Raw genomic sequence first — 19,678 nt, forward strand, 5'->3', positions numbered from 1 at the left:
CACAGTGGCTAGTGGGTTGCCCTGGAGGGCCAACAAGAAGAGATCTAAGCCCTTTCCAGGTGTTGACACTTTGCCCTGGGTTTCTCAATATGGAGGCTTCCTTTACTCATCATGGCTCATTGTCATTAACAAACCTTTGTAGTTTATGCCTACGGTTACACCCCTCTAAGTACTCTGACTTAAAGGATGGCGCTTAAGTGCACAAGTCCCAGTGACTTGACAGTACGGGTGTGTTTTCCGGTACACACAAGCTGAAATTAAATTCAAAATGTACTGTTTCAGGTCAGTTCAGGGATATCTGAAAACAGCCCAAACACTCCCGAAATGTCAGGATAACAATCATTTATTGGGAGGGTTTTAGGAAGACAAAGGATTGAGGAGAAAGGACATGCCCCCTTGATCTCAGCAGTCTCCTTTAAACTCTGAAGCACCTGGTCTGCCACTATTGAGGATATTAGCCCTTGACATTTAAAGCAGACACTCACTGCCAAACAGCAGTTTGCTGGGACATGCTTCCTCTCCCTCCCTCCTGCCTGCCTCCTGCTGCCTCGGGGGGAGGAGGGGAAAACAAGGGAAATTGGCAATGAAACCAACCACTCTGAAATGGAGAAATTAAAAAAAAATACCACAAACAGAATCCCAAACCAGCAACCTTCCTGGAAATTTGGAATAATGATAATCACGCCCTGCTTGAAGTTCCAAACAAAATTAATATGGTTTTTGAAGTGCCTATTTGGCAGCTGCATTTCACTTATTCCCACCTATTCTGTCAGGGTGTGTGAAAAAGAAAAGGGCAATCAGTCCATCCACTGCCAGATATGTGAGTGTCCATACTCAGCATTCAGGATGGATGAAGCCCTTCTTCCTGAACATTCATTTACTTGATAGGTAGGAGAAAACCCCAACAGTTCAGCCTCCCAATACATGCAAAGAATGTTTTGTACAATTATGCATTTAAATTGTTTTCCTTCCAGTGGAGTGTTTGCCCTTTTTTAAAACTAGCAGGTCTCCTCTTGCTTTCATTGCCTGTGCCCCAGAGATGTATGTGGGCCATATGGCACCTGGAGGCAAAACCCCCTCCAGGCGCCCCCCTGGTGCAGAGCCCTGCTTACTTGCAAGTAAGCTGCTGGACCGGGAAGAGGGGCTGGAGCCCAACTCGTGAGGAAGCAGGGCCCTAGAATACTATTCAGAGGACAAAGCAATCCCCAAAAGAAACCAGCCTTCTCTATCCAAAGCAGTTGCAGCAGAATATGATGACTGGTCATTGTGCATGACTATCAAGAAGCAGGAACAGTTTGGCATAATAACAGTTTGGAAATAAATTATTGGTAAGTTAAAACAGAAACGTATTGTCGAAGACTTTCATGGCCGGAATCACTGGGGTGCTGTGTGGTTTCCGGGCTGTATGGCCGTGTTCTAGTAGCATTCTCTCCTGATGTTTCGCCTGCATCTGTGGCTGGCATCTTCAGAGGATCCTCTAAAGATGCCAGCCACAGATGCAGGCGAAACGTCAGGAGAGAATGCTAGAATATGACTAACGAGCTCCCACACACCTGTCGCTAAAGGGAACTTTCAGTCTTGAAGTCAAGGTGCAAAGAAATACAGAACTCCCACATGTTTAACAGGTGTGTAAAAGAGTGAAAGAGGTGTGTAAAAGAGTGAATTTCAGTAGCTTTTCTCACCCCTTCATCAGTGGGCACTTGCCAAAATTCTGAACAATGGTTTTGAACCATATCCCAGTTCAGTGATTTCCCCACTGCCCAGTATCTGCTGTTCTGCAAAATTATTAAAGATTATCCCTTCTGCTACCATGCTATAGAACCATCCTTTCAGTGCTATTTCCTCCATTATGTTGACAAAAAGGACCATTTAAGAGTATTCAGGAATAAGCACCCCTCAAGTAAGCAACTTGAAGCTAAACACATTTCCTTCAAGGGAACGAAAAATAAATACTGGTGTGTTTTGGTTTTTTGTCTGCAAAAACTATGTTTTGCAGTGCCATTCTGAAGGTCCTTTCCCTCAAAGCACAATTAAAATCAGTTATTATGGGGGGGAACTGCTAACCCGGGGCACCAATCACAGCTAGGAGGACAGAAACTCAGCAAAACACCTGGTTTGGTTCCAGGTGACATTGCATTTCTGAATTTTATGTTATGTTTTCCTACAGTTATTAGCAAGTATATATGTTTGCACTATTGTCAAACTAGGTCAAACAGAAATCTCTTTTTATAAGCAAATAAATTTTCTCCTTTGGGCACACATACCAAAGGACCTAGGTTCATTTATTGGTTTATAACAATGGTCATTGATCATGTAGTCATTGATTGTGAAGCCTGGGGCAACCAACAGCTCGTGAGGGATTGTGGATCCACCCTCAGGCTGCTTCAGAATGTGTCAGGAGCATTGGATCACTGTGGCATTGGCTGGTGGGTCGACAGCCCTGGAAAAGAGTTCAGGGGCCAAAAACTATTGAGAGTGTCTGAGTGTGATAGAAGGCCACATCTGTGTCTCTGCCTGCTTTTAAGGGCTCCAAGTTGAATAGCTACTCTCCAGGCATTCAGAGCTGGCTGGGGTCCAACTATGAACAGTCAAAAGCAAATTGAGACTCAGATATGACCCTCAGCCCAAAAAAACTGCCTGTCCCTGGAGCAGTAACAACATCAATATGAGGGATTACAGTGTGTGACAGAAACATATGTGATAGAAACTATAAGGAATCAAAATAACCTATAACCAAACTATCATATAAATAACATTATTGAACTTCATGTTATATCCAGAGACAGCACAACCTCAACCAGGCTGCAATCAAGGGGGGTGGGCAGGAAAGCTGAAGGGCCAATCCCAGGCCTGGACAGCTCAACAGACAGTCTGCCGGTCACCAGTAGACTGAGCTAGGCTGCTCCTAGGGAACATCCTAAGAGGAATAAAAAGGAGGTGGAGGTGAGAGGTTCAAAAAACAGCCTTACAACCAATGTAAATGATGTAGTATAAACAAATTATTCCACCCAATGTGTGGTTAAGTGTAGATATTCTTAAAAGGAGTGTGCAAAATTAGGATTAAAGTGGTTTTTTTGATATATGCACTCCTGGAACAGACCAGTAACTTGGCCATGAGCAAAATTACTTCAGGAGAACAGGTCAGATGCTGCCTGAAACAGTGTGGGGTGATCGCCCCAGCCTTGCCTTAGTGGCAACTCTCCCAGTAATAAATTTCTAGTAGGCTTCCTGTGGCAGACATGTCTAAGAGCAATCTAGAAGCAGGCAAGGACCCCTGGCCTCCAAACTCTAAAGTAGGTATTTTCAATACAGAGAGACTATCAGAACTTCCAAACATATATCAAGTGTATATAGGCTTGCTAAGAGTGAGGGGAAGAGTTTTCACATAGCTGGAAAACGGTAGATCTACTCTGGACTTCTTTTCCTAGTTGGGTTCCAGAGACTTGTTCCTCTGAGGCCAGAGCAGAATTTAGGAGAGGAAGGTTTTGTATCTTCACTAATTCTGTTGGAGTCTGTGGCAGTTCTGGTGAAATAAGCAGAAAGGGAACAGGTATGAGGGGATTGCAAAAGAGCAGGGGAAAGGGGTGTTCTGAATCCAGTGAAACCAAATTAGATGTGAGATGTACCTGGTTCTTAGGATGAGGACATGGCTGAAAAAAGGGCAGCCTGTACTCTTATTTTAAGAGGAGTTTGGATTTATACTCCCCCTTTCTCTCCTGTAAGGAGACTCAAGGTGGCTTACAAGCTCCTTTCCCTTCCTCTCCCCACAATAGACATCTTGTGAGGTATGTGGGGCTGAGAGAGTTCCGAAGGACTGTGACTAGCCCAAGGTCACCCAGCAGGAATGTAGGAGTGTGGAAACACATCAGGTTCACCAGATAAGCCTCTGCCACTCGGGTAGGGGAGTGGGGAATCAAACCCAGTTTTCCAGATTAGAATCCCCCTGCTCTTAACCACTACACCACGTTGGCTCTCATGTTCCTCAGATTAAGGCATGTTCCTGAGATTAAGAGGTTTATCAGGTTGCTATGAAAGATTAATTAGTACCTTTCTATAATCAGACGGTTCTGAGCAAAACTTTCTCTATCAACTGTACAACAGGACATGAACTAGCTACCCATGGCAATGATACGACTCTCTTTCTCAAAACAAGGTGATTCATCATAGTAACATTACTAGGGTTGCCAGGTCCCTCTTTGCAACCTGCAGGAGGTTTGGGAAGGCATAGTTGGGGGTGATGATTGGCATCATCTCCATGAGGACATAATTTCCAGTCTATGGAGAAATTCCAGCATGGGGTGCGGGGGGAGGGGGCACTGTAGCACTTGCAAAAAAAACCCTCTATGATTTCCATAGAGTTTTTCATGAGTGCTAATTCATTCCCCCAGCACAATGCCAGAAGTTCCACATAAACCAGAAGTGATGTCATTGTGAAGACAGTGCCAATCGCTCCATCTCTTCCCCTGGTTTGCTTCTACCTGCTGACCAGCTGAGAGTCGGCAGGGAGCAGAAGCAGTTGGAGGGCAATTGCCTGCCTTAACTGGGCATTTGGGACCCTAAACATTACATTAGTATAAGGTACAAAAATCTTATTGCAGCAGCTGCTCTTAAAATATGTTTTTATTTTGCAATTTAATCCCTTACCTGCAAACACAGAGGACAACCCACATCTGAAATACCGCCTGGACAGAATTTCAACATCCTAGGCTCTCATTAGGTTTGGTACATGTCTATGCCATCTGTAGGTTTACCCTCTGTGCCAATCACAGCTTCCTCTTTCTTTGTTCCAGGTGGATTAAGTTTGAAGAGAAGGTGGAAGAAGGAGGAGAGAGATGGAGCAAACCTCACGTGTCAACTTTATCTTTACATAGCTTGTTTGAGCTACGCACTTGCCTGCAGACAGGGACAGTGATACTCGACTTAGATGGTTACTCCTTGCCCCAAATCATAGGTATTTCAAGTCCAGCCAAAATTTTCACTGCGATAGAACTGAAATAAATGTGGTACATAAAAAGTTATTTTAACCACTACCAAGGCAACATCCAATCCATCCCTGGGCTAGGAAACAAAGAATGGGCAAGGAAACAAGGTTCCCAGTGTTTTGGAATATAAACCACATAATGAAAGATATAAATTTTGAATCCAGTGGTAAAGTGTGGGAAACAAAACGTTGCACATTTTTTTCAACATATTAGAGATCCAAGAGGCAGACAGAAAACAGAGATTCAGATATTCAAAATGACCACAGGCACGATCAGTTTAAGCTTTGAAATCAGTTAGCACTCAATCACATGAGGGGCACGCCAAAGTCAAAGTAAATATAATATTTTATTGACAAGCAAACACAGTATTCTCCTGGTTTTTCTGATGACTCTCGAAGCCCTACTGCCTTCAGTTCCCCTTCCAGCCAGAAGGGATCTTCTAGAAACTCCCATTCTCTATGTTCCCATAAGGATGTGTTGCTAAATTGCAACAATCACTACAATCACCAATGAGGTACATTTAGTCCTGTATTAAAAAAAAAAATTAAGAGTAGCCCCTTGAACTGGACCTTTACCTAGACAGCCTAGGCTAGCCCAATCCCAATCTCATCAGATCTTAGAAGCTAAGCAGGGTTGGCACTAGTTAGTACTTGGATGGAAGACCAAGGAAGTCCAGGATTGCTACTCAGAGGGAAGCAATGGCAAACTACCTTTGAACATCTCTTGTATTGAAAAGTCTACAGGGTTACCATAAGTCAGCTGCAACTTGATGGCTCTTTCCACCACCATTCCTTTGAACTGGCCAAGAAAATTGGGAGCCAATGTAGGTGGGTCAAGATTGCAGTGATATGATTCTTACAATCAACCTAAGTGTTACAGGAGTACATACAACAGTGATCAGAACTGTTCTGCCCAGGAAATGCTGCAAATAGCCAGACAGAGATGGCAAAAGGCACTCTTGGTCATAATTTCTACCTGTTTATCCAGCCGCAAACCCAGATCCAGCAGTCAACCAAGCTTCTGACCTGCTCTTTTAAAGGAAGCAAAACTCTGTCCAGTGCAGGAGAGACCTCAGATTCTGCATCACTCCTTCTGCCCACCAATAGTACATGCATCACATTGAGATTAAGTTTCAGTTTGTTAATAGATATTATGTTTGTTAATGGAGAGTCAGTTTGTTAATGGGCATTAAAAATGGTTAAATGTATTCATTCTAGTTTTCTGGCTGGTACTCAGATTGACAGTTCTCCTACTAGGGGCAGGGGAACCTCCATCTCCACCATCATCCCTGCATTGCCTGGCACTTTTCCAGGCTATGGCAGGAGGGGGAAATTTTAATACTGGAGTAGTCTATGATGTCACTTCCTGGGGGGCAGAAGTGACATCATGTCACTCTATGAAACTCTGGAAATTCTATGGTAGCCCCTAGAACAACATGATATCACTTCCAATTTTTCCTAAAAGTGTTGTCACTGTGCATGCAGCACAGCAATATGCTTGCCCCTTAAGCTTCTGCTGTTTGTCAGACATGGCTTGGGCACATTCCCTAGTGGGTACATGCATGCTTCTCTCTAGATTTTTCACTACTGGATTATTGACAGCTGACACCCATAAGTATTGTGTTTGACATTCTAAGAATGCTCCAACAACATATCATTGCATGCCTAGAGGACAAACATGTATTAATCATTCAGCACTCAGTTTTAGGCCTAGGCATGAAGCTGCCCTCTCTGTAGATGTTTGGCTGAGCAAGCAGTAGAGTTGCCAGCTCTGGGTCTGGAAATGTCTTGTGATTTTGGTGTTGGAGCCTGAGGAGGGCAGGGTTTAGGGCAGGGGTCTGCAACCTGTGGCTCTCCAGATGTTCATGGACTACCCCTGCCAGCATGGAGAGGTGGCTGCTGTCAGCAAACTGGGACAGGGAAAATGCTGAGTAGTCAAGCCAATTGGCCATGCTGGCAGGGACTGATGGGAATTGTAGTCCATGAACATCTGGAGAGCCACAGGTTGCAGACCCCTGGTTTAGGGAGTGGAGGGACTTCAGCAGGGTATAATGCCATGGAGTCCACCCTCCCAAGGAGTCCACCATTTTCTCCTAGAGACTTGATCTCTGTCACCTGAAAATCAGCCATAATCCCAGGAGTTCTCCAGGTGCCACCTGGAAGTTGGCAACCTAGCCAGCAGTGCAGAATGCCTTGGGATGCAGCTTCTCCTTGGCTTGTGCAGTTCTCGTTTGTGCCGAGTTCCAGAGGGAGTGTGGCATTTTAACATGTTTTTAAAGGGGGGTATTAAGAAATAGTTGGGTGATGCTGATTTTATGCATCAGTTGCATTTATCTCTTTTTTAAAAAAATCTAATTTAATTTTCTCAGATGATGTCATTGAAAAGCAAATAGAGGATGGCTTGCTCAAACCAGAACTGCGGGAAAAAATAAGTTATGTGCTCCTGAGAAGGCACCGTCACCAGACCAAGAAACCTATTCATCGATCATTGGCGGATATTGGCAAATCTGTCTCAAACACAAGTGAGTCGCTACCCTTTTTGAGTCATGGCTGCTCTCCAAATTGCCAACATCTTATAAATGGCAGTCTTTCCAGTCTTCTTTCCTTAGTGTAATAGAACCGTGGGATCCTTCCCACAATGGATAAGGGCAGTTCATGCATACTCTTGCTGATTAGCAGGCACCCACAGCCTTTTAGCCATGTTGATATGGTTACACAAGCCCACACTGCACCTTGGGGAGGGGCTTTGGTTCAGTGGTAGAACACCTGCTTGGCATCTAGAGGATCCCAGGTTCAATTCCTGCATCTCCAATCTAAAGGATCAGGTAGCAGGTGATGTGAAAGACGTCCCCCTGGAAGTGTGGAGAGCTACTGCCCAGCTTCAGTAGATAATACTGAGTTGGATGGTTTGATTCAGTATAAGACCTGTGTTCTGGTTCACAGATCGCAGCCCTGTCCGGAGTCCTGCTGCAGGGGCCAGCTTTCACCGCTCGACTGAAGACCTCAGGATGAGACACAGCACAAGTTATGGGCGATTGCGTGAGTTCTACTCCAGCCCGTCATGGCATAGAGAATTAGAAGAAATAATTAAATCAATATTCAAGGAATAAGTTATTATGGTAACCCAATGACTGGAAGGAGGCACACATGACACATCCCATTATTAAACATTTGCACAGACTTGTATTTCTGCGGGGAAAGTGATTATTTCTGAAGAGGAACTGAGACAGGAGACACCATGGCACAACCTGATCTCTCTGGGCCTCAAGGGCCATTCCCAGAATAGAATTAATGTTGTGCTAATACAGCGAGGTAAAAATGGGCTGTGTGCCTTCTACACTAGCTGTTTAGTCCAGAATAACTCATCACTCATCAAATCCACTTGCATGGAGAATTCAGACAACGTTATTACCAATCCATGGCACACCATTATTTTCTGTGTCAATTTTCCATCTTTTCTTCAGACCTGATTTTGTAGTTGCTTTTTTGAAATTTAAAATTGTGATGCCAGAAATGTTCTCCCCAAACCATGTTCAAGGGGTTGCCCAGAGATCCGTTTCCCAGGGATAAATGGAAGCCTTGGAGGACAATAGAGGTGAGAACCACTGACATTTATCACACTCCTCAGAAGAGACTCCTGTTCTTCCCCATCTTCTTTAGTCTCCTGTCCAAACTTAGAGAGCGAATTCGCAGATACCTGTAAGAAGCTGTCCTACCAAAGGCAGGGGGATGTTTCCATTTGCAGGCAGTATTCTGTGATAGCTGAGTTAAGAAGAAGTGCGATCCTGTTCTCTGTTCATTCCAAAACGCACAGGCTTGGATCCTATGAATGAGTTCCATTTGTGCTACACAGTCACTAGTGTGAACCACACTTCCTGCTACAAATTTCCATCTGTGCAAGATCAGTGATTCTTAGCAGGACCTTGCTCACATGGAAGTTTTAGTGGAAGAGGAAGTGTGCTCCATGGCAGAGACAATCAAGAACACACAGAATTCATTCATAGGATCTAGTTCTTGAACATGCCTTCCCATTCCCTGAGGCTATCCAAGGCTTCCTTGCTCCATATCCCTTTTGCCTACTTGCTCCAGGGGATTTTATTAGAAGCATCCTCTTAATGGAATACTATCCCTAGCAAGGTCTGCTCAGCATCTTTCCATGCCCAATTCTGTATGACATAAGAACTACTTATTTAGGATGGTATTTGCAGCAGAGCAATTGAGTGAAGATTATGTTTTATGACCATCTTATACTAATTTGATGCTAATTTGTCCTGGATGGTTTATGTTAATTTCCAGTTGTATCTTGTTCTGCTGGGTTTAATTGTGGATGTTAGTTTTCTTTGTGATTTGTTAAAATTGTAAATTGCAGGAAAATTAAGTTTAGAAATATGACCAGAGGTGGGATCCAACCAGTTCTCACCACTTCTCTAGAAGTGGTTACTAATTTTTTCTGAGTGCCGAGAAGGGGTTACTAAAGCAACCTCCCTGCCCAATAGGGACTGGAGGTGCGTGTGTGCGGCGGAGCCACTGTTTGAATCCCACCACCATTGGAACCTGTTATTAAAATTTTTGGATCCCACCACTGAATATGACCAATATGTAAATAATGATAATAACTTGAAAATAACACAAGAGTTGAAGGAAGGGGCCCAAAAACACAAGGGCCCAAAAAACTCAAAAGATGCCAATTGACTATTGTGGGTTTTCTAGGTTGGGTGGCCATGGTCTGGTAGTTTTAGCTCCTAATGTTTCTCCTACAACATTAGAGCTAAAACTACCAGACCTACTCTAACTAACATTAGAGCTAAAACTACCACACAGCCTAGAAAACCCACAACACCCAGTTGATTCTGGTAGTGAAAGCCTTTGACAATACATCATAAGATACCATTTTCTGGTTTGAGCAGTTAACCAGGAATAGAAAGCAGCTGCTGCACTCATTTGTGCAGGGAACAAACCTCCCATGCCTACTTGGCATGACCCACTTAGTAGGACAATGGCTTTACAACAGCAAGATATTCTCAAACCAGTAGGGACATTCTGGGGATAACAGTACTGGGTTACATAAGAAGGATGCATGGAGACTTTTTTCCTGCCCATGTACTTGAGTTTCCTCACCTCTGTAGTAAACAAAAGCTTCTCACATTGGATATATATGCATATTTCACCCTTTAGGCCATGCCCAAAGCAGAAGCATGAATGACATCACAGACACTCCAAGCACAGATCAGGTAGGAAGTCCTTCCCAATCCCTTTATGAGAACCAAATTTCCTGTTGAAGTGTCATAAGTGGCTTCTCAAGTTGTAGAGAATTTGAACCGGCTGTCATATTCATCCATGTTTTCTGTTGGTTACCAATGGTTGTACAGGCATAACTAGCTCTACAATATTTTCTAAATATACCCATGCCCATGTATACAATGTACGGTATGTCTAACTAGCTGTTTAGGTCTTCAGTGATTTTTGTTTCATCAATGTGTCTTTTCTATGTCATCAATGTGTCTTCTGAAAACTTGCGCCCATAGAATTAGGTGAAAAACTAGGAAAAAACTGAAAATTTGTGTCAGGCAGTGACAAAAGGCACAGGAGCGAAGAAAAAGGAGAAGGATTCACGTGGCACCCAAGGCTCAGCTGCTTCCACAGGGAGGTTTTCCTCACCTTTGGCTTCCAAAGTGGAGTGTTTGGGGGGGGGGGGGATGGAGCATCTGCACATGTCATGCTTCAACTGTGCTTTGGTTGTCCTTTAGTAGTCCTTTCCCTGTCCGTCGTATGCTCTTTCCCAAACTGCTTTGCTCCAGTCTTTTTGGGGACGAGCACAGTCCAAGCAAACTATGCAGCCATCTGGAGAGGAAAGGGTGCCTTTTCAATATCCCACCCACATTTGGTGTCATTTTCCTGCCACTGAGCAGTGCACTCATGGTCATCCCTACGATGCCACTGCAGGATTTTTTGAGGGCTTTTTTTTTTAGCGCTACAGAATTATCATGTATTATAATGTAGCACTTTTTGAGCACTACAGTATTATAATGCTGTAGCAACTATTGATTTTTGTTTCTTGAAGCCCTCAAAAACAGCTCTGCCTTGGCACAAATGCAGGGAGATAGCAGGTGCACAGGATTGAAGGAGGGAAGTCCTGTGTGGAAGGTTCCACTGCTGATACACAACCCAGTCCGCCTGTGGCGACGACAAAAGCAACAGGGGGAATCCTCGTCATGTGGCAGCTGCCTACACCTCATACTCGAATCCATTATGTGAAACACCTTGAAAAGTGGCCATGAGGAGGGTTAACAGTGAGATATGCAAAACATTTAGTTCCCAAAGAACTAAGGGCTTAATCAGCCTAGTAGGGTCACTACACAGGGACTTTTACGCAGCCTTTTCCATGAAGCTTAGAAGGTTGCTGTTAACTCCTGGTCTCTGCTTATTCCTAAAGCTTTATTGGCTTTTTTTTCCAGCATGGATTTAAAAGATTAGAAGAAAGGGGGTGGCTAGAAGGAGGGGAGTTTTTTTTTTCCTGAACTCACGTGCCTCTCCTCCTGCCAGTGTATAGATTATAATAAACCCCAGACTGGAGTTTATGGAACCTATTTTAGACTAATAATAATGAAATGGCTGCAAGGGTCAAGAGAGGGAGATGTAGATGTATTAAATGAGACTTCCAGCCTCCATTATCTGGTGTTTCCGCTCTGCAGAAAAGATCAGAAAGATTGGAGAGAGGGAAAAGGGCAAGATCATAGTGGAGTGGCCAGATGCAAAGGAGGACAGTTATTCCATACAAGGAGTACTTGACCCACAAGAGTGACAAACAGTTTTGTCTACAAAGCCAATAAAATCAAGTGCTCTGCCTGCTTCTCATCTGGCTTCCTTATTTATTATTTATTACCCAACTTCCCAAGAGGTCAAGGCTCCAAATTTATTAAGAATTGCTGCAGCATCCTGGTTAAGAACATGAGCTGGAAGTTCTGGATTTGAATGTTTCCTCAGCCATGAACTCACTGGCTGGCACTCAGCAAGCTACCATGTCACAAATTCACATCCCTCCTCCCTCTATAATACGGATGTGACGATAGTCATTCGGACCGGCTTTAAAGGGTTCTTGTAAGGATAAGGATAAATGAAATAATGTATGTGGAGCACTCAGGATGAATGTTATACCCAAAATATTCTGCCACTATATGTTGCGTATCTGTGGAGGTGTCTGGAAAGGAAGCAGTGAGGCCCTTTCCTCACGGGCCAATAAAAACAGGGGAAAGGTGGGTTACATGAACCCGCCCTTGCCCCAGCCCCTTCACACAGCCTTGTGGAGAGCCAGCAGGGCAGGGCACACGACTTCACACAAAGGCACCTCTTTTTTTCCTTCCCTACCTGCTTTTTTTATCTTCCTTGCTTGCCTGTGAAGCGCCCCCACCCCCTCCAGGCCATGATAAGGTCCGTTTCCCCTGCATGGCTCTGCAGATGGGAGCCAGGGAAGGGTTTTCCAAGAATCACAATTTTTGTGATTCTCTTGTTCTAACACACCTCACAGCCACGGCCATTTGCTCGACTGCAGCTGTGAGGTGCATTAAAACAAAAGAATTGCACATAGCAGATTCTTGAAAAACCCGGGTTGGGTGGGAAACGTGGAGCAGATCCGTGTTAGGATCGGGATCCGTCTGCCCCGGTTTTTTTATTGGTGTTATCCCGGTTTAATTGGCCTGTGCGGAAAGAGCCTGAGTGAGTCAATCAAATTCTAGTATTGCTGATGTAATCTTGAGGCACAACCCATCAGAAAGTTCCCCACTGAACTGAACATTCAGGACTCCCCTGTTGAACTCTGTTCAGCAAGCACTGTTCAGATGAAGCCAAAAAAGGTGAGGAATTTCTGAGCTTCTGAGACACTCTTATTTATTCACAGCTCAAAAATAAATTCATAAAGAAGATTCCCAAAGATTCTGAAGCCTCTAATGTACTGGTGGGAGAAGTGGACTTCCTGGACAAGCCATTCGTGGCATTTGTGCGACTCGTTCAGTCCACCATGCTGGGTGGGGTGACGGAAGTACCTGTTCCAACTAGGTAAGTAAATTTTTAAAAAGATGTGAATTGTTCCCCAAGGAGGATTGAACAAATGGGTGGTGAAGAGCAGGGTCTTCAGTACTGATTTGTATTTTTACCCTGTAACATCATAAGTTGAACCCCACCCACAAAAGATTTCTCTCAGGAATATTACTTATCGTAAATTCCCACATTATCTACAACAAATACTCATGGGAGCTACACAAAATGTTTTGTTAAACTTGTTCTTGATTGCTTATTATCTGGAGTTTTGAACTTCCAAAAATACCCAAATTGGGGCTGAGCAAAAATGTTACATCCTGTGACAAAGGTGGTTTGCCTAGCAACCCTGGACTTCCTTTCCATCCAAGCACTAGCCAGGACTGACCCTGCTTAGCAACCAACCAGTATAGGAGTAATATTCCTTTCTTGTTATCAGCTACTGAAATGGAAACAACTCAGCTCCTAGAATTGTCTCTTCTATAGGTGGAATGGGCAAAAAAGCATTTTTTGTCGCAGCAGTGTTCTTTACCTGGGGCTTGTATGGTGAAAACCTTGCAAAGGAAAATGATTGCAAATGATAGTCAGTGCATGAGCTTTTTTCATTCGCCAGATTCCTGTTTATCCTCCTGGGTCCTTCAGGAAAATCAAAATCCTACAATGAAATTGGTAGAGCCATTGCCACTCTCATGGTAGATGATGTAAGTACATTTCTCGCTGTTACCTTCTCAAGGTGCTCGCTCAGGGTCAAAAGCTAACTGTGCATTGACTTGATTCTTTTGAAGGGCATATGTATTCTGTATCCTGTGCGAAAAGAAGGTAAGCTTTACACAAGGTGTGAACTACATGTTATTGGATTGATTTTTATCTACATCCTTCCCCATGCTTATGATGGCATCATCCATCTCCTCAAATATTTGCATCAGCTCACACAGGGAATCTGAGCCCCTGTGTTTATTTACATGTGAGTCCAGTAGTAACTCAGACTCCAGACAATGTACCCACAACCAGGATTTAACAAGGACTTTGGATTCCTAACTCATTGTAGAACAGCTAGGTTTAAGTTCAGGAACACCTAAAGACCAACAAGATTTTCGTGATATGAGCTTTCAAGAGTCAAAGCTCCCTTCAACATATATCTGACAAAAGGAGCTTTAACTTTTCAAAGCTCATACCCTGAAAATCTTGTGGATCTCTAATGTGCTACTGGGCTAGAATCTAGCTGTTCTACTGCAGACCAACACAACTACACTCTGAAACCAATTTACTGTAGGCATTAATAACTCATGTACTTCACCTCATGGGTAGTTTCTGCATGGTCCAAATATCCCAGGTTGAGCAAGGGAAATATCCCGGTTTGGCCAAGAAGTTTGCATGGTTCCTGGTCCTAAAGCGGGTTCGTCCCATGACATTTCCTTCATCCCAGGATTTTCAAAAATCATCAATTTGGTGATTCTTTTCAAAAATCCCACAGTGAACCCACTACTGTGCAAACACCATGGGAGCAGAACCAGTTTATTTTTCCCGCCCGGCCACCTGATCTCTCCGCCCCACCGCCTGCCCCTCTGATCTCCCCACTGGACGTCATGTCAGTTTTCAACTCTGCTAAGCCACTGACTGTTGCAGCCCGCCTTTCCCGAAACGTTGCCCCAAGCTTGTTTTCTGCTCATGGTATTGACCAGGTGCCATTTTGCTTGGTTTAATAAGGAGTGGAGTCCCAAAATATCCCCATTTTCTTTTCTGCCCGTGTACTAGTTGCTTGGAATGCATAGCTAGGGAGATGTGAGCTTTGGGCCAAATGTTAGTGGGCATTTCAGGGGGGGGGGTCTCTCATTTTCCACAAAAATATGAGAACATGAGTGGGAATGTGATGTGATGCTGTGCCCGTTGTTTTTTGTTGCCACTTGACATGCTGAGCCTGCGCTGGGCCCTATCCAGAACTGGAAAAAAGTGGGGACTTCGTTTTCCCCCACTTGCTGTGGGCTGACCAATCAGAAGCGCAGCCTTTTTTGCAGGGGTACCAATTGTAATCCGGTATAATTGTGCCGTGTGGAAATGGCCTTACAGTTGTTAATTTGTTTCACTATCTCATTTAATTCTGCTTCATATTTGATGTTTATCCTATTCTGCTTTTTGTGGTGGGAAACATCTCACATCTCTTTTGGGTGAACTTTCTCATTTGATCAGATTTTATTTCATACCAGCCTCTCTATATAATAGCCCCCCCCCCCCTTCAGCTATTTAATCGAGCCTACTGGATGCCCACTTCTGTGCACCTGAGAAAATGAGCTCTGACTCACAAAAGTTCATACAGAGACAAATTGTGTTAATCTTTGGGTTAGGGTTAGACTCCTGTGCAATTTTGCTGCAACAGATCAACACAGCTACCACTCTGGAATTATTTGCCTTTAATGGTACATATATTCAGGATGGAAGAGCAACAAACAATTGCTGGTTCCTTTCTCTTTTCTCCTTTGTCCAAAACTAATGATCTGCTCAAATAATGTCTCTGTTTTTAAACTTTCAGCTGTTCAGTGATGTTGCCTACAAAGCTAGAGACAGAGAGGACCTGATAGCAGGAATTGATGAGTTTTTGGATGAGGTCATTGTTCTTCCACCTGGAGAATGGGATCCAAATATCAGGATAGAACCACCCAAGAAATTGCCATCTGCAGATAAGAGGTAGGGGAGCTCGGTTTCATACTGTTTGTGGCTACCTGATGCGACGTAGTACACAAGTACAGCTGGTTTTAAAAGGGAGTTAGAAAGATTAATGGAAGATATGGGACTAGACCAGGGGTAGGGAACCTGCGGCTCTCCAGATGTTCAGGAACTACAATTCCCATCAGCCTCTATCAGCATGGCCAATTGGCCATGCTGGTAGAGGCTGATGGGAATTGTCCTATCTGAAACACTGGGATACTGGACTAGATAGACCACTGGTGAAATCCAGCAGGGTTCTTTTATTATCCGTAGTCAATAAAACAAACATATTTTGATTTAATGCATTTTACCTGTCATTGCTTTCTCCAAAGAACACTGCCAATTTAAAATGTCCTGCAATGTGGTCCATACCTCCTTAAATTTCTACACAGCCTGCAACTGAGGAGAGGTTGTGATTTAGTGGTTAAGTATCTGCTTGGTATACAGAAGATCCCAAATTCAAAACCCAACATCTCCAATTAAAGGGATCATCAGGTAGCAGGTGATGTGAAAAACCTAAGAAGACCCTGCAGAGCTGCTAGTAGACAATATTGATCTCGATGGACCAAAAGTCCTGATTTGATATAAAACAACCTCATGTGTTCACGTGCTTGCAAGGGGGAAAAGAGTACAGGAAATGTTTCCTTGAACAACAGATTATACAATAATGATACAGAAGGGAGCATGAGCTCACAATTTCAAAAAATTATCATATTTTATTATTGTGGGTGGCTGGGAGGAGACAGTTCAATTCAGGATCTTTCTGTGTGGAAATAGAACATGAAAGGGTTGTAAAAGGGTGAAGAACCATTTTAATTATCACTGTGTAAGTAATTGTACTTCTGGATCATTGTATAAGTGCAATACCACAGTGGCATGAAAGGGCCACAGTGTGGAAGAATCTACATTTATTAACACTCTCTGCTATTTGTATAGAAAATCTGTGTTTTCACTGAGTGAAGCAGGGCAGATGAATGGCACCGCCGGTGGAGCAGGAGGAGGTGGTAGCGGAGGGGGAGGCGGCAGTGGCAGTGAAGATGAAGAGATGCCAGCTGTGCATGAAATTGGGGAGGAACTTATTTGGACTGGAAGGTGAGCCATTCTTCTTTATGTCACAAGCAGTATGGAAGGCAGATGATCTGAAATTGCACATAAAGCAGGGGATGAGGTCCTGTTGAAAGAGCAACAGGGTCTTGTAGCTGATGGGTGCTAAACATTCCACCTACTAATGACTTTTCCACCATGTCAGAAATTCTTCCCCCCATATCTCCCCTTAGGGACCAGACTATAATGGATGCCAAAAAAATTGTGGAAATGCATCTGACAGTTGAACTTGCCTTGTTGAATGTGCCATGATGACTGAGTCATCGGACATGAGTTGATCACTGGGTCTCTTTGGCTTGGTACTGAGTGACTCAAATGCCTGCCAATAGATTTGCATTGGGACTTTTTGTTTGTTGCAAAACTGCACGTGTATTAAAATTATGCCAATTAAATTATCAGTGATTAATGTTTCTAAAGGCTATTTACACAAATACTGAGCAGTCCATTGGAAAGTCATCTCCTTGTTTGTGACTGATAAACAGGATGTTAAGCCGAGCTGATGCTTGGGGAAAATCTTCAATGCCGCAAAGGGAGAGAAACGAAACATGGAAAGGCCTGAGATTACTGTGCTGAATGTAGCTCCTTGCAGAGGCGTAGCGCCAAGGGGACGGGGGTGCGCGATGCACCAGGTGCAGACCTCTGCAGAGGTGTTCTGGGGGTGTGGCAGGGACAGGATGGGGTGGGACGGGGTGTTCCAGGGGCGGACAGGGGCTTGGAGGGGTGCAGGGTGTGTTCAGGGACTTGAAGGGGTGCATGCGTGCACTTCCCCCTCCCTCTGTTCCTGGCGCCTTACAATTTCATATTGCTATCAGAAGAATAATAAATTACCCTAATCTATCCAAAGTGGCTTGAGAAGTATAATATAGAAATAATACATTAAGAATAAATTAATCTATCCAAAGTGGCTTGAGGTGTTATATTCAAGTCACTGACTGCAGGTTTTGTTGATTTGTATTAAATTAGTGTTGAGTGTGTACCGCCTTGCCTGTTATCTTTATCAGGTTTTGTGGTGGTCTGTATTTGGATATCAAGAGAAAGCTTCCTTGGTTTCCCAGTGATTTCTATGAAGGCTTTCATATCCAGTCTATCTCTGCCATACTCTTCATCTACCTTGGCTGCATTACAAATGCTATAACATTTGGTGGCTTGCTAGGAGATGCTACAGAAAACTATCAGGTAAGTTTGGATCAAAATGGAGGGCTGAGATTCAAATGGTGATACCTTATCACTAGAGGTAGCTTGTGATATTTGGGTCCCTAATGACTTCAAATCTAAGAAGTAAATCATAACAGGGATTGATAGGGCTCACCTGAACTGGACCAACAGCTATGCTAATAGACTGGGTTCTGCTGAGGCATGATTGGAGTTTCCCAATTCAGATGGCATACCTATCTTGCACTCTGCTTGACCTTTAGAAGGTGGGTACAACATGAAAGGAACACCTTTCAAATTTATTACCTGTGGTGTCAGTCACATTTTGCAGTTGGAATGACCATTGTAAACATTAAAGATGTGGAGCTTTTTAGGAAAAAAGACAACTAAGGGAGAGAGAGACATAATAGAGGTTTATAAAATTATGCATGGAACAGAGAAAGTGGATCCAGAGAACTTTTTTCTCTCCGGCTCATTCCGCACATGCAGAATAATGCACTTTCAAACTGCTTTCAGTGCTCTTTGAAGCTGTGCGGAATAGCAAAATCCACTTGGAAACAGTTGTGAAAGTGGTTTGAAAACGCATTATTTTGCATGTGCGGAAGGGGCCTCTCTCTTCCATAGAACTAGATCTTGGGGGCATCCAATGCATTTGGTGGTTTAGGATGGACAAAAGAAAGTACTATATTCAATGAGCAATTAAATTATGGTAAAAAGGAAGTACCATATTCAATGAGCAATTAAATTGTGGTGTTCACTGTCAGTGGACATAGTGATGGTCACAAGCATAGATGACTTTAAGAGAGTATCTATGACAGATTCCTGGAGGAATCTTTCCTGGTAACATTGCTGTCATGATTTTTGAGGGGTACCTTATGAATAAAAATGAAGGCTAAGGATATTTATCAATGTGATTTTTTCCCACCAGGGAGTTATGGAGAGCTTCCTTGGAACAGCAATGGCAGGTTCTGTGTTCTGCCTTTTAGCTGGACAGCCTCTTATTATCCTGAGCAGTACTGGACCCATCCTTATCTTTGAAAAGCTGCTCTATGATTTCAGCAAGTGAGTAAAAGAATTTTTACATACTTGAGAACCAAAATCACATAAACAGACCCAAGCTTTAGTTGTTAATTCTTGATGCAAAATATCATTACATAGTTTCTTTTCTATTATCTGTCCCTCGTAACACCCTAGCACTAGGTTAATGAGAGCATAGCTAGTTAGCTACAATACATTTCAGTCTGCAGGGCTGGATAAACCACACTCTACAGTGCTTCAGAAACTTACTGATGGATTCTAAGAACTTCTGTGAGTCAATATATTATATATTAGAAAAGATTAAAAAGTGATCCATTTGTAAGTATCTTGAAAACAATTGATGGATTACAAGGACATGATCGACAGGCAGGCAGGCAGGCAGGCAGGCAGGTTTGTCAATTGAATGGATGCCAGGATGTAATATATTCTGATTTCAGCAAGGCATTTGACAAAATCCCCTGTGAAGGAAGAGACTCGCAAGTCCCACCTATTCATTCTGGATGGTCTCTGGGTCATCAGAAAACACTGCGGCCATCCTAAGTCTTTGCCCACTGACACAACACCTTTGCCTGCTGATACCACACCTTCTTATTATCTAAAATCATGAAATATTACAGTAAAATCTGTTCCAAAATATTCAGTTTATTGGACATAAGCAACATAGTTCAA

At 43.4% G+C, this 19,678-nt stretch overlaps 1 protein-coding gene across 1 annotated transcript in view; it reads left to right on the forward strand.

Moving 5' to 3' along the window:
* SLC4A5 (solute carrier family 4 member 5) overlaps positions 1 to 19,678 on the forward strand; it is an 82,703-nt gene that overhangs the window by 30,269 nt on the left and 32,756 nt on the right. The window contains exons 5-14 of the mRNA XM_048513155.1: positions 4,791 to 4,951; positions 7,351 to 7,503; positions 7,925 to 8,020; positions 10,157 to 10,212; positions 12,876 to 13,033; positions 13,626 to 13,713; positions 15,540 to 15,694; positions 16,652 to 16,807; positions 17,821 to 17,995; positions 18,900 to 19,033. Coding sequence (XP_048369112.1) covers positions 4,791 to 4,951; positions 7,351 to 7,503; positions 7,925 to 8,020; positions 10,157 to 10,212; positions 12,876 to 13,033; positions 13,626 to 13,713; positions 15,540 to 15,694; positions 16,652 to 16,807; positions 17,821 to 17,995; positions 18,900 to 19,033 — 1,332 coding nt within the window. The remainder of the gene's footprint in view (positions 1 to 4,790; positions 4,952 to 7,350; positions 7,504 to 7,924; positions 8,021 to 10,156; positions 10,213 to 12,875; positions 13,034 to 13,625; positions 13,714 to 15,539; positions 15,695 to 16,651; positions 16,808 to 17,820; positions 17,996 to 18,899; positions 19,034 to 19,678) is intronic.

The sequence above is a fragment of the Sphaerodactylus townsendi genome, linkage group LG12 (assembly GCF_021028975.2).
Source record: "Sphaerodactylus townsendi isolate TG3544 linkage group LG12, MPM_Stown_v2.3, whole genome shotgun sequence".
NCBI lineage: Eukaryota > Metazoa > Chordata > Lepidosauria > Squamata > Sphaerodactylidae > Sphaerodactylus > Sphaerodactylus townsendi.